This window comes from Balaenoptera physalus (genome assembly GCF_965194825.1).
Source record: "Balaenoptera physalus genome assembly, chromosome: 2".
Lineage (NCBI taxonomy): Eukaryota > Metazoa > Chordata > Mammalia > Artiodactyla > Balaenopteridae > Balaenoptera > Balaenoptera physalus.
In genome coordinates, this window is record NC_138883.1 from 171,594,172 (window position 1) to 171,609,511 (window position 15,340).

The 15,340-nt window shown below is 44.2% G+C and overlaps 1 protein-coding gene across 4 annotated transcripts in view; it reads right to left on the bottom strand.

Annotated features, from left to right (window-relative positions):
- BEND7 (BEN domain containing 7) overlaps positions 1 to 15,340 on the bottom strand; it is a 76,475-nt gene that overhangs the window by 12,821 nt on the left and 48,314 nt on the right. For all 4 annotated transcript variants that reach the window (XM_082452879.1, XM_082452877.1, XM_082452880.1 and 1 more), the window contains exon 7: positions 1,437 to 1,556. In XM_082452879.1, the coding sequence (XP_082309005.1) occupies positions 1,437 to 1,556 (120 nt within the window). The remainder of the gene's footprint in view (positions 1 to 1,436; positions 1,557 to 15,340) is intronic.

Here is a 15,340-nt window from a genome sequence, read left to right on the forward strand (position 1 = left end):
AGTGACTTGTCCAAGGTCCAGAGCTGGTGAAGAGCGGACATGAGCCTTGGAAACCAGATCTACGGACTCTGACGTGACTTGTTACCTAATGCAATAATCCATTTGGTTACCCATTAAAAATATTAGTAGTCCGTTGCTCCTTATAAAAAGAGCATCAGTTAAGTGTAAAAGAAGTCAAAAGGTTAAAAAAGGAGGGAGGGAAGATTTTTAATTAAAAAAAAGCTCATCCAGTTATAGCTGGATAGTTTAGCGTCTTGCTAGCTACTTTTATAGAACTGTCAGGTTTTTCACACTGAAAATCCACTCGGTCCCTCGGTGCCCTGTGTCTTGTCGAGTCAAGGGCACACCCAGCCTGAGCCCGGAGCTCTCCTCCCTGGGGATGGTGGCTGGGCTCCTCGGCAGGCTTGGTCACGGTTACTTCTACTCACAGTGAAAGTTCAAGTAAGGGGCTGTGTTACAGACAGTCTCACGAGTTTGTACTGCTGTTCTATGGACCCCCAAAGCATGACATTCAAGCATCTAAATCCTGTCTCCGAAACTCTCACACCACAGCTACAGAAGCACAGAAGGCTCTCAGCAGGCCAGGGGGCCTGAGGTTTGATCGGTTGTTTTTTGTTTTGTTTTTTAAAAATAATATCTAGAGGCTTGTGGCCTCCTAGGGATGATTATTCTTACATAATGGCAGAAAACTGACCTCAAAAGGATTCTTCATTGGTAAATTGTCCCACTGTCACTTTGGGGAGAATGAGATTTCAAATGACCAACTCTAAATAGTCATAATTCAACTGGTGTTCACCTTTCCTGGAAGAATGATCCCAGAACCACCAAGCCCAGATTGAAAGAAAAAAAAGAAAAAAGTAAAGATCTGACTTAAAAATCCCTTTCTATTTTACATGGTGTTTCTGGTAAGATGATTATTGTGTGTATGTGAGTGTGTGTGTGTGTGGGTGTGTGTGTGTGTTTTAATTTATAATTTATTTTATTCACTTAGTACAGTAAGAACACCTTTCCATGCAATTAAATATATTTCTACAGAATCTTCTTTTTGTGTGTGTGTGTTTTTTTTTACCTTAAGCAACTAGTACTTTTTATGAAGTCATGCAGATCCAAACAAATAAAAATCAATAGGCAATAGAAACAAATCACGAAAGAGAGACCTCATTTCATACATAAGACCACCAGTGAGATTAGCAATCTTTTTCATTTGTACTATTTAAAGTAAATGGCCTGACATAATTTTCACTGTTTAATCTTAAGGTGAATTTCAAAATCATTTGACTAAGATTTTAAGATACAAAACCAAAGCACATTATATAAAGCTTCTCCTTTAAAAGACAAAAGACAATGAAGTATCCGAGAGCAAAGAATTGTACTTTGTATCATCTAAAAATTCGATAAAGCGCTTCTGCAATTATTTTCTTGCAGCTTATTCATACCTGAGCCTCTTTTTAACCTTCTTCTGGCCAGTTTGATTTGATCCTGTAGAATCTGAACCCAGTCTCTTGGGCCAGGAAGTTTATCCACGTGATTAGCAGTGCAGTATTTTTCTGTGAAGACTGAAAGAAAATGTGAAATATTGTTAAATATTTTAACAAAGAAAATATGCAGCTCTGAAAAAGGAACATAACCCCAAGAAAAAAAAAAAGGAGTGTACTTCTAAAAGATGTCAGTTCTGCAGTGGACAGTCTCAAAATCCATACGGCATTCCTCTGGTGAAGATGGAGCTTGGCAGGGCCCATCCTACATACCATGTCCTGTGCTTCCGAATGAAACCGGTTACAGATATTAAGTAGTTCTACGGAAACTACTCTTTCTAATTGCTCCACGTCCATGTGTATGTGTCTTACGGGCAGAGGAGAAAATGCTTCCTAGGGGTCCATTGGCCCCATGACAGAATTCTGCAAGTGTATCCACATATTTCACTTTTCTGTTAACCCAAAATCAAATGGAAAATTACACAAGAAGATGATACTCTCGTGGTGATTCCTGCCACGTCGATCGGCACTCAACATAGAGGCAGTGCAGGTGGGTGTTAGTGAAAGTTCCAATCCTGCTTTGAGTCAACCTCTTGCATCCTGTACTAGCAGCTCCTGGGAAAGAGCTCCCTAGTAAGCACAAAGGAAACTCTGGAGTCACGTGCCATGACAGTTATCTTAGTAAAGCCGCACAGCGTGTGATGGTGCACGCAGCGCCGGGGCTGGCATTTCTGCCTCACACGTCATTCCTGAGCACTTTTCAACCTGCTCCCCTCAAGGTCAAGGCCTGCTATGTGGTCACGTCACACTGCCTCCTTGGTATTTAAAACATCGATAATTTTAACATTTTAAAGGTTTCTTTTAAAAAGAAAGGACAGAGGAAAATGTTGACAGATTCAACTACATAAAACTGTAAAATTTCTATTGAATAAAAAATAAACACTTCATTTGAATGAGCAGAGCTAGTTGCACTAAATCTACCATGATAAGAAGACCTCATCCCAAACGAAAGAGCAACTTCAAGCCTCCACCGATAAATGGAAAAAGTACACTTAGCAAAAAACATTCAAATAATACGGAAGCCCCCAAGTTGCAAAACACTTTATACCTACTAACGTAGAAAAACAATTAAGCTAATACTTAATATTGATAAAATTCTGTGGATCTGGCACATTCAAATATGACTGTTGGCATAAATTGGCAAAACCCTTTTGGGAAATAAGATGGTTCTATATAATGAGAGACATAAAACTGTTCTTCCTTGGGACTGGTAATCCTATTCCTAGAAATTTATCCTAAGGAAATAGTAATATGAAAGAAGGGGAAAGAGTCATAAACAGTCATCCCCTGGACTCTGTGGGGCATGGGTTCCAGGACCCCCATGGTACCAAAATCCGCGGATGCTCAAGTTCCGTATATACAATGTGTATTATATGCATACAACCTATCCACATCCTGCTGTATACTTTGAATCATTTCTGGATGACTTATTATACCTAATACCATGTAAATGCTATGTCAATAGGCGCCTGCACTTGGTAAATTTAAGTGTTGCTTTTGGGAACTTCTGGAATTCTTTTTCAAATATTTTTGATTGGCAGCTGGTTGAACCTACAGGGGCAGAGCCTGTGGATCCGAGGGGCCTAGTGTACAAACATCAGCAATCCAGTTGTGCAGGAAGAGATGCAGGGCAGCAAGGGGCGGGCAGATGTGAGGGGGTGGGAGCAGGGGAGGCCTTTCAGGGATCGACAGAATCACGGGAATCGGGGCCAGTGCCAGCGAAGCCGAAGGGGTGACGGGAACAGATCAGGAACTGGCATTTCTGGAGAATCCCATGACCCGGTGAATACAGGAGGAAGGTGTGTGAGGGGAGCTGCGAGATGCATCAGGTGTGGTTTGGAACACGTTGAGTTTGGGGTGTTTGCGGAGTCCCCACATGGGGACAGCTGGCAGGTATTTCAACACAGAAGCCTTTGGTTCAGGGAAGGGGTCCTGGAGGAAGATGCAGGTTCGAGGGGGCACAAACGTATATGTGGTCATTAAACCGACAAGAGGAAAAACAGGGACCAGGGAGAAGCTTGCGAGTGAACAGAGCACTGGCCAAGCACAGAGCAGAGAGAACCCCCGGGGCTGAAAGGAGGTTGAGGCACAGGAGTCCAGGAAGGAGCCGGGAAGCGAGGTCTTGTGCAGGCAGAAGTGGTGTGAATATCACCAAGAGGAGGGACCCACAGTCCCGAGTGCAGACAAAGGGCCAGGAAAGAGGTGAGGAGAGGGTCCCTGGAGGCCGTCATCAAGGGCGTGGGGAGGGTGGCCACAGATGACACTCTCCAAACACCAGGCCTGGCGGTGGGCTTGGGGGGAGGAAGGGGGGGGGGAAGGCTGGGGATGGGGGAGGCGGCCCGCACTGTGGCCAGTGGGGGTCCAGGGAGGAGGAGGGAAGAGTCTAAGGAACCATGTACCAGAGGAACTGGGGTGGGGGGTCGGCATTCGGGAGAGGGATGGGCGTTACCCTCGGCAGGGACCAGGAGGAAGATTTCCTCCTCTGAACCCAGAGGAGGGGAAGACAGGGGTGGACTTAGAAGGGGTCCAGGTGGGTCATCATCGCTCCTGACGCCTCAATGAACTCAATGGTGGAGGGCGTGGAGAGTGCGGGAACGTCTGGAGTTGCCCAGAGGAGAACAGGAACGGGAAGGCAGCAGACGAGGGCGCAGGATGCCGAGAAGGAGCGGGGCTGCGTGCTTGTGGCGGCAGCGGCCATAGGGCAGGTGTTTTCTCCAGGGCACCTGGCAGCTCCTCGTCTGGGGTGGAGACACCCGATGGGAGGGCTGGTGTAGGGTTAGGAGTTTGCCGGACAGGTTTGGCAGAAGGACAGGATATAAAGCATTGAAGATGGTGGTGAAGATGCCCCCTGGAATGAAATTACAGCTTTCTTCACCCACCCTTCCTTTCCACCCGTATCTGGGAAGCACGTGAAGCCAGAAAATGGCTTAGACTTGGGCAAATCTATGGAGACCAGGGAATGGATATATCAATGGGGTTGGCAAGGAGCTGCCAGGGTTTTCTCAGTTGCCAGGGCAACTGAGAGTATAATGGTGGAGCATCAAATGTTGGCAGCAAGCAGGACGTGTGGTCAACGGTGTGGGGTTCAAGTGTAGTGGAGATGAAAGCCAGTGTGGACGAGGTCTGGGCAATCTAGCTAGGGGGCCACAGGGATCTCTCATGTGGATGGTGAAGTTATCCAAGATGGCAGCAGGACCTGGGAGTGAGAGGAAGGAAGATGCAGAGCTGTGCTGATGGAAAGGCTCCATCCTAGCCCCAACTGAGAAGAGGAGGAGAGACGAGGAGGAGGGAGAATTAAGGTCCAGGGAGAATATCAACCAGGCTGCCCGATCTATGATACATGGGGCATGCAAGTAAGCATGCATCTCTCCACCTGGGAGAGATGCAGAGGGGACAACATCCCTGGGGTAGGGGTGCTTCTGAATCTCCTGTACCAGATTATAGGCAGGGGTCTTCGGGGGTCTTTGTTTATTTTGTCTCCCTAAAAGCACCTACTGCAGTGCCCTGGACTAAGAACTCCATAAACATTTGAAGAATAAACAAACATATTTTCTACTTTTGTTTCTAATGGAAGTAAATACAGTAGCTCAGATATTTAGGCTAATTGGGAGAGAAAGGCCTATCTGAATTAGTAGGAAGTCTTAATAGCATATATTTAAAGAAACAAGGTTTTATTACATTCAGATGCCCACAATGACACTTCTTAATCAGAGGGTTGCCGAAAAGTTCTTGAAATCGTGTTTTAACGAACAAAAGGAAATATTTGTATTTGGCACCCTATTCGATTATAGGAAAATGTATACCACAGAAATGATTGAGTACACTGTCTTAGCAAGTAAACATCTCCCTCCTTCCTTGTAATGTTATTTATGTAATTAATTTCCATAGCAACGCCTCTCTTCTTAGATTGGGAAATGCATGCATCCAAATCAGCCCACATTAGGAAGTAGAGATTCAAAATTAACAAAACAGATTTGGATTATGCCAACATCAAAGTGATTCCCGGCAACCACGTGTGTCAACGACTAAGTTTAGGAGAAACGGAGGGAAGGTCTCCCACTGTGTAGGTGGCTTCCAAGCGGATCTTCCTCATCATTTTAAGCTCAAGTATTCTGCTGCTTGTTCAAAAGGTGACAATTTCTGGTTATTTTTTTCTCCTTTCAGTGAAAAGTTATCTGGTTTCAATCATAAGAAGCCAGAGAAATCTCTGCCTCCTGGGTCTCCCTTTGCTTGCAAAGCATTGGGCTTTCCGAAAAATACCTCTACAAACAAATATTTCCATCGGGCATATTATTGACATTCTAGTTCATGGCTTACACTCAAAAGAAACTTTTAACTAGAATCTACCTACAGAGGACGAAATCCTATTCTTTCTGTTACATGCGCAGAGGAGTCCTGAGAACAGGGCCAAAGGACGGTCATTGTATTGATCTGAAAACACTCCATATGCTATGTTGATAGAGGTATCGGGTAAGCAGAACATATTTTTTGCTATGTGAATCTATAGCTAAAGGTCAAGCTATTATCCTGGTAATAGTTCCATTAGGAGTAATGATGTGAAAAGAGGTATTGCATTTCTGAGCTGGGTTTCCTACTATGTTAATAGTGGGTCATTAAGAATCAGAGTAGAACAATTTGCATTTATCCTTAGAATGCAGTAGGTCCTAAAAAGAAATTTCCCTCTTCTCCTGTTGTAATATATTAAGGGGAAGCAAGGGATAATATTAAACAAGTCCAAATAATCTGAACAAGTGGATTAAGCCCAACAATTAAACTAAATAAAAGAGTGGAAGCATCTACTCTGCTTAACATACTTTGAGGTCCCAAGGCCCAAAGAGTATGTGAAGTCACCAGGGAAATGACAAATGTTCAATTTGATCTGTACGTGAATAAGGACTTTTCTCAGATGCTTGCATCCATTCGAGCCATGCCCTTTGACTGTGTATCAATAATGAATAAGCTAGTGGTGGCTGAGTGGATCCTTCCCTGGGAACCTGGCATCTAATATAATCATCAATGGACACGGCGGTGTGTAGCGTGTCTGAATGTGATGAGCTGGGAACAGAGCAGATCGGCTGCGTTCACCAAACAGCTGTCTGTTCACACGATAGTTCCTAGAGGACTCTTTGTGAGGATTTTTCTGGCTCTCTGCACTGAGAAAAGCAGGATATGGTACGGATGTTTAAAGAAAGCCACTGGATCACACAGACAATTCAAGAAGCAGGAGAAGACTTATAGAGCTTTAATTTCACTGTGAAATCCTCTAACTGGGTTAAAACTCCGGCCAGCTGTGAGAGCCCAGCTTCTGATTTGTTGACTCAGTGTTAACTTCTGGTCAGACAGAGAAGCGGAAATCAAGACTTACATCAAGCAGAACTGAAAGTGGGGTCCTTGTTAGATCTGCCAAACTACCTGAGGCTGTGCGGGCCTGGGTCAAGGGTGAGAAAGAGAACAGAGCGGACAGGACAAGGTTTCCCTTCGGGCTGTACCCACCTCCTCCCATCGAGTGAGGATAAAAGCCAGTGCCCCTCCCACACTTCCCTCTTCCCTTTGACTCTTTCCAAGCTATGATTTGAAACCTCCCATGTGCTAAGTACCATCTATCTATCTCATTTAATCTTGGCAAGAACCTGGTGGCACAGGTATTGTGATCCTATTTGACAGATGACAAGCTCAGTGTTCGGGCAGGTTAAATAACCAGCCCAAGATGGCACAGCTAATAGGGATTATTTTCCACATAAATTAATTAACTTTTAACTTAACGTTGTATATGAGCACACAGGTTCTGTAAAAGGAATATAATGACAGAATTCTCCATAGAGGCAAGTTGACAGCTAAGGTAGTAATGCTTCCATGCGAGAGAGCCGTGAATGCTGCTCTACTTTCAACCACACAAAGCAGAAGCGTGGCAGCCAGTGGGGGAGGGAGACCCAGGCAGGTCTGTGAGATCATGGTCCCCCCATATTAAGGGGCCCAGGTGGCCTTGGTATGGAAGGGAGAGGGACACGGACTCGGGTAGCTTGGGTGTATAGTGAGGGTGAAATAAGGACATCTGCAGAACAAAGACTGAAAGACTATGTCACACAGACCGGCATTCAAAGAATTACTAAAGGCTGTATGTACCTGAGGAAAAAGAAACCAAATGTGGAAGGAAAGATGGGGGTGGAGGGTAAGAAAGGGAGGGCATGACCTGTAGGATATTAAGAATTACTGCAATGCCAAACTAATGAAAACTGTGTAGTACTGGCTCAGAGGCAGATAAAAGACCAAGTGTAAACATGGAAAAGGGGAGCTTAGTCTATGAAAGAGGTGGAATTGCAATTCACGTTAAAAAAAAAAAAGAAGTATGGTGTTAAAATGACTGACGACACACAGAGAAAAACACATGCAGTCCCTCCCTCACATTTTAGGCAAAAGTAAATTCCAGGTGGATAACAGACTTGAATATGAAAGAGAAAACCTTAAAACTTTGCTGGAAAAAAAAAAAGAGAATGTCATTACATAATCAGGGCAGGGAGAATTTCTTAAAAAGGGCACAAGAAATGCACAAAGCATAAAGTGATCTATCTGACTGTTAAATCTAAACTTTGGTATGATAAAGGACTTCGCCGGCAAAGTTTCTACAAGTCGGAAAGTGAGAAAAAAATATTTTTAATACCTGTAACAGAGGAAAGAATTCATGTAAGTCAATAAGGAAACAAAAACCTAATGGGAAAATAGGAAAAGGATGGAAATTCACAGAGCAAAATAACCAAATAGTAATAAATATGAAATGACGCTCAACCTCGTTAATTATCGGGGAACCCACCACTGAGGTGTCATTTGAGACCAATCAGACTGGCAAAGAGTACAATTTGTTAACACCAGATGTTGGCAAGAATGAGGAAAAACGGGATTTTGTATCCATTGCTGGTGGATGTCTAAATGATACTGTTGGCTTTAGGGAGCCATTTGGCAACACTTAGTGGTGCTGACGCTGCTTCTACCCCGAGACTCAATTCCACTGCCCACTGCACGCTGCCCACCGTGGAAAATCGTGAGCAAGGAGAACCAACTTAACTGTCTCTTAACAGAAGGCTGGGGAAAGAAAGTGCTTTATTTATACAGTGGTGAGCAGTTAAAATGAATACACTAGTTTTATAAGTGTACTGATATGGATAACCTTGAGAAAAAAAAAGACACAAACTTGCAAAAGTACAGCATGAGGCCGTGTATCATATGTAGACTCACAAATTCGCAAAACGATAGTAAATGTGAGGTATGGATACACATTTAAGCAGTAAAGTAAAAACGGCATGAACAGGGAAGATTCACACCAACTTCACGTTACTCTGGAGCAGGAGGGAGAAAGAGTCTGGTGAGGAACATTTTGATTCCTAAAAAAATAAAGGAGCAGGGTGGGGGGAGGGTATGAAGTAAATCTAACATCTGTTTTCAATCTCAGTGGTAAGACGGAGAGAAAAGGAATCTTGGAAAATGTCTTCAACACATTCAAGATGAAGAGGAATACCATTATTTCCACTTCTGACCTCAAGACTACTTACTGCTAATGGGGACAAATGCTGTTCTTCAATCAGTCTATGAAGAAATCAGACAGTGTCTCCTAGGATGAGGCCATGCAAATGCCAGTGCTGACTAGTCTCAAGCACACTCCTTACACACACTCTCTCAGGATGAGCACCAAAAGCTTTCTCTAAAAGAGAACCAGAAGACTGGGTGATCGGCCTCCTGGGAGGAACAGGTGCAGGCAAGGACTCCCTGAGTTGGTTAACCAGTGGTTTTTAAATAATACCATCTAGTGATCGTCTAGACTACAAACTCAACAAGGGCAGAGATCACAGCTCTCTCGTTCATGGCTGGCACATAACAGGCAGCGTAAATGTATGGTTTGTGGAAGAATAAATCTGAGAAACTCTTTTTCTCTGGTCTTTGACTTAACTTGAAAGAACTGAAGGAAGAGGTTCTTCAGTAAATAGCCATTGATCTTGAAATACACAGAGTCCTGGAATTCATTTCAGGTTTGATTTAACAATAAGACTTACAGTGGTTCGTCAACGAATGCACCTAAATACGAAGTCTCCAGATTAGAAGTAAAGATAAGGAAATACAGTCATGCAAACAATAATGTGTTTATTGATGAGATCGGAATACCCTACTGAATTGCATATGCAGGCGACTGCAGGGCAATCAGCTGGTCCAGCAGGGTGATAGCTACCAATAACAACCACCGAATACTTCGTCCCTTAGTGCTGGTCCTTGCACGGGGCTGTAACTTCCAGTTGGTTGTTGTAATGAAAAGCAATCTAGTTATCCATAAAACTGATTCCCAGTCATATTTATTTAATTATGAGAATTTGGACAAAATTCACTGACCCATAGTATTTCTGAACTGGAAGAGACTTGGAAAAATTAGCCAAGCCACACTCCTTTTTTTTCAAGAGAAGGTAATGTTTCAAGACCTTACGTGGCAGAGTTGGGAATAAACCTACATCCCACGATGCTCCTTTCACTGTCCCCAAACTGCTGGGACTTGGAGGTTTGAACAATCTTGTGGAATCACAGTGATTCTCAAAGATTTGAGGCCAGAGTAGGAGGAAGAGAACAGTATCCTCTGTCTCCCTTTATTTAGTTTTTGCTACAATGGCGTCTCTGTCTAAGAGGAAGTGCCTTTAGTGGTGTCTTACATTAAACAAAGTTCATTTTAATTTACTTTTATTTAAGAAAGCCCTCAGCAGGCCTAATCTGCAACACAACTAGTGGGAAGTACAACACTTTCCTTCGGCTTGGGCTTGCAGTGCTGTAACACGTTTGCTTCACGTGCTTGGTGTATTTTAAGGGGATGTATTATATCTGCTAAATATTAAGATCTGGTTAATAACAAACTTTGATAAAATGGTGTTTTACTCTTTACCCCATTTTTTGGCAAAGAGAAATATTTCAAGGTCATAGATTTATAGAAATTCTACTTGGAAGGCATCTTGGAAATAGTATAACTCATTTATTTCATAGATCTGGAACTGAGCCTCAAGTGAAACAAAATTTAAAAGGTCGAGAATCATCAGTTCAAACAGTTGGTCAGTGGCACAAAAGCACGTGTCCGCCAAGTGCCCAAGCACTGCTTCATAGAATGCTTCTATGTTTATCTGTTCTTTATAGAAATGAATGAGGAGAAAGTGCTGAGTTTTTCTCTGAGTTCTTAAAGCCTAGGGTTTCTTGGCACATGAACTTTCGAAGTCATTCCATGAGGTCCTGAGTTCACCCACTAGCCAGTAACAGCCACAGGACCAGAATGAGTTATGACACATTTGGGAAGTTCAGGGACCATCCTATCCCTCATAGCCACCTAAATTCAGAGATGGCCAAGGTGGGAAGAATAAGAATGATGAGCTGGGAGAGCAGTGGGGGTGATGCGGGCCTTGCCCATGGGGATCAGGTCATCAGAGCAACACACTTGCCCCATCCCTGCCTGCATCTACCTGTGGCTGATGTCGCAGAGTGAACATTGGGGTGAAGATGCTGGGCATTAGGACAGGGCTGATGCCTCAGATTTTGTTTCCTGTTCTTTTTTAACGGTGACAACTCCCTTCTAATTGAGATCAGCTTGAAGGAAATCTGGGGCTTATGTTGAGGCAGACAATAGAAAAGTTCTCAAACTTTTCCTTGATACTCTCTTTGAGGTACCAAGGTGCCATCAGGATGGATGCTAAAAAAATACAGGGATGGATAAGTATACAGATATATCAAGAAGTCTTGAGATGGTAAAGACAGAAAATGGCACATTTAGCCTGCTTAGGGATTCCATCTTGGGATTTATTTAAAATCAAAATCCCACAAGAAAATTATTACACTTTACCTTGTGGAGATGATTACCCTCTGGCATGAATGGAAGTGCGAGAAACTACACTTCCTGTATTGCGCGTTGTGGAGACTGCTCTTTGACATTTAACAATAATCCACGCTTTCAGAGTCCCCACGGAATACAAATTAGGGTTTATGCTCAGGATCGCCTTGATGGTTTTGATTGACACGATTTATACCCTTCTTGAGTGCTCTGCACCACTTGATTTGTCTGTTGCTGTTTTTCTTCTATCTTCAAACTTATATTCTGCCTTCTCGAATTTCAGCTGCCCTCTTCCAACTGGTCATGGAGAAGTTGTGTGCTTATCCTGTTATTCATGCCTTGTATACATCCAATGGGGTGGAGTTGCATTTTCTTTTTTAAATAAATTTATTTATTTATTTATTTAATTTATTCTTTTGGCTGTGTTGGGTCTTCGTTGCTGCACGCGGGTTTTCTCTAGTTGCGGCGAGCGGGGGCTACTCTTCCTTGCGGTGCGCGGGCTTCTCATTGCGGTGGCTTCTCTTGTTGTGGAGCACGGGCTCTAGGCGCATGGGCTTCAGTAGTTGTGGTACATGGGCTCAGTAGTTGTGGCTCGTGGGCTCTAGAATGCAGGCTCAGTAGTTGTGGCACACGGGCTTAGTTGCTCTGCGGCATGTGGGATCTTCCCGGACCAGGGCTCGAACCCGTGTCCCCTGCATTGGCAGGCGGATTCTTAACCACTGCGCCACCAGGGAAGTCCTGGAGTTGTGTTTTGATTTTTAAGAAACTGTCTTTTTCAGTGAGGATGAAGTGACTGCCTGATTCCCTCCATCCCTCTTTCTTTCCTTCCTGCATTTATTGATCGTTAATTATGTTTCAGTGCCGCGGAATATACAAAGCAAATATTCCCCATGTAAGATTTGCTCCCTAGGAACTTACAGTCTTGTTGGAAAGATAAGATGTCTAAACACAAGTAGGATGACCATAGATCCTGATTTGCCCAGGATAGTTCAAAATGTCTGTTTTCCTGGTGAAATGATTAACATCACCATTTTCACTCTCAAAAGAGTCCCAGTTTGGGCAATAAATGATACAGTCATCCTTCACATAAACCATGAGTAGCAAAGCTAAGGGTCAGGATGTATTGCTAAGCGGTCTAAAGGTAACATGTGCCATAGGAATTTAGAGAAAGGAGAAATCAATGGAGGCTCGGGCATCAGGAGAAAGTTCATGGGAGAGATGATGAGACTTGGGCCGAACTAAGAAGAATGAGCTGGATTTGTCTACAAAGAGAGAAGAGCACTGTAGCCCTGGGGGAAACAGCAAAACTCCAAGTCCAAAATGAGTATGTGATGCTTGAGGAACAGTGTCAGTGCTGGGCTGGGTCGCCGGGTAGGAGCCCAGGGAGATGTGGTTGGGAGGAGAGGAAAATCAAGTTATGGGAAGTCTGGGAAAGGCCAGGGTTTGCACTTGATTTCATGGTAGGAAAGCGGTAGGAAAAACGTCATGAACTCTTGTCTTACAGAAGAAGAAATGAGGGGCAGGGAGGATATTTAAAGAGTGTTTCTGCCAAACTTCAGGGACAAGGTGATGGACAGCTGGCCTAGGATGGTGTCAGAGAAGCCAGAGACCGGAGAATGGGAGAGGAAGGACAAAATGAACAGACGGGACCGGGTCGTGAATTGGGGTTAGTAGCAGAAGAGGAAAAAAAAAGGCATTGACGGTGATTCTGAACTTTCAAACTTGAAAAGTAGGAGAATGTTGATGCCTCTGTCAAAAATAATGTGTCTGCTACATCAATAACCTATTTACGTATCTATCTCCCCGACCTCTGTTCTCTACTCCTATCAGTTACTCCCCATACTAACACTTCCAGCTCGTTGAGGACAGGGAGTGGGTTCTACCCAGAGCCTGGTGTGTAACAGAGGCACACAGTAAAGGAATTAATGAATGAATAGATGAATGAATGAATAAATAGCTTGCATAAAAAAATGTGTCTGCTAGGGGGTGTTAGTGTTAGAAGCCCCAGGCCACCTATCAGGTGATGCACGTGTGGGTAAGAAGGACCGCCCCTGACTCTAGAAAGAGGCCAGGACAGGCCCCCATGCTCGGTGGTTAGGCTGGATGTCCTGCATGTCTTGGTCCCTGCTGTCAACTGTCTCCCTTGCTCAGGGCTTCCGTCCACGTTTCTACTTAGGATTTGCCCGCACTTAGCTGTAGATGGCTAAGCTGCCTCCACACGGGGGGAGATGAAGAGGCTGGGGGAGACATGTGCATAACATAACCAACACTGGATGTGCTCTGTGATCAAAGGGACAGGGTGGATGCAGGGGCACCAGGGTTCTGAGAAATCCCAGGAGCTGATGATGGAGAAGTGTCAAAATCTAACCAAGAGCCAGAAGCACCAGAAAGAAGAACCTGGAAACACAGTCAGCATAACAGAAGACTTGACTCTAAGGAGCAGTCAGTGAGAAAACCCGACTAATTCCAAGAGGCAGCGTCTCTCTCTTCTAAGGATGCTTTTAACCAGACAGATGCATCCAGGCTCGCTCTCATACAAAGATGTCTTCAAGGCAGCCACAATAGATGACAGCTTTCAGTTCAATTTTGAATAAAGGTCTATGGATTTTGAGGCATTTTCTTAATGGAATCTGACACAGATCCTTAGTTTTTTTGTGGGCTTACCATCAGTCCCTAGTACTACAGTGACAGCAACTATTCCATGATCAGCTGCATAAACCCCTCTAGGGCAGCGATCCAAGCAAATGTCAATTCCCGAGTCTCTCAAATTTCTGCAGCATACCTTGTATGAGAGAGTCAATAACTCTTCGTGGAAATGAATTAAAATAATTGCCAGATCACTAGCACCAACGATAGGTCCAGGAGAAAAGCTACGAGGAATGCAATTTGACCAATTTTGGACTCATTATCCAATTCTGCTTCCCAGCAGTGGGAAAGAAAATAGGAGAGATGTGGCACTACCTGAAGATACTCGTGAGCGTTTCAGATCAGCCACACAATTCAGGGATCTAAAGGAAGAAGAGACGGGCTACACAGAAAACACTGTTTGCTAGGTTCAGGGCTGTGGCTAGCCCACGTCATGCCATGATGCAAATTAGAAAGTTGCCCCTTCCTTGGGACATGTGACTTGCCTCTGCCAGAAAACTGTCATAATAAATAAACAAATCGACAACGTCCACAAGGGGAAGGGTGCCCATACACTGCAAAACACACAGTCATGCTACAGTGGCCCTGCTTGTGCGGCAGAAACTCATCTCTTTTGACAGGAGGCTGTTTATGTTTATGAACATAAACATATGAAATGCAGGCTGTTTATGAAACGCAGGCTGGGTGAGAATTCAGTAACCGGGACTTAGAACTGAGTCCCTGCGAGTTAATCCACAATGGGTTGCCATCCGTGGTGTGATGGGCTGAAGACAGATCAACAAAAGCCACAAACTCCTTCTTAACAAACATCTCCACGTTTCCCTTTGCTCCTTATGCGGATAGAGTTGTCGTTTTGAGGAAGGGGAGCTTCCTTTTCTGAGCTTACGGAAGACCAGTGACAAAGCAGGGACAGTCTTGCCACTCTCTCTGGCCCCAACCCGAAGGATTCTGGTCCATTAAGTCTGGGACGGGGCCGAGGCAGCTTTAAGAAGCACAGCCCCGGTTAAAAACCGCTGGGGCAAACTGTGTTTGGGTCCATTGCAATGGCATTTATATGCAAGAAGTTAAACGCTTAAAGGTGAACGGGTTGGTGAGGACTCGTGGCCCAACGCTTAGAACAGACTTTCAACAGCTCTGGAGGCGAAAGGCTTTCACGCAACGTCTTACTTCACTGAAGCTGCATTGAAATTATTCTGTAAGTCAACCTCTTCCATTCTCCTTGCCTCTGGGACACTGCTCATCCTTCAAGGTCTGGTTCTGATGTCACCTGTTCCGTGAGCCCTTCTCTAACTGGGATTTCCAGCCTCTGTGCTTTCTC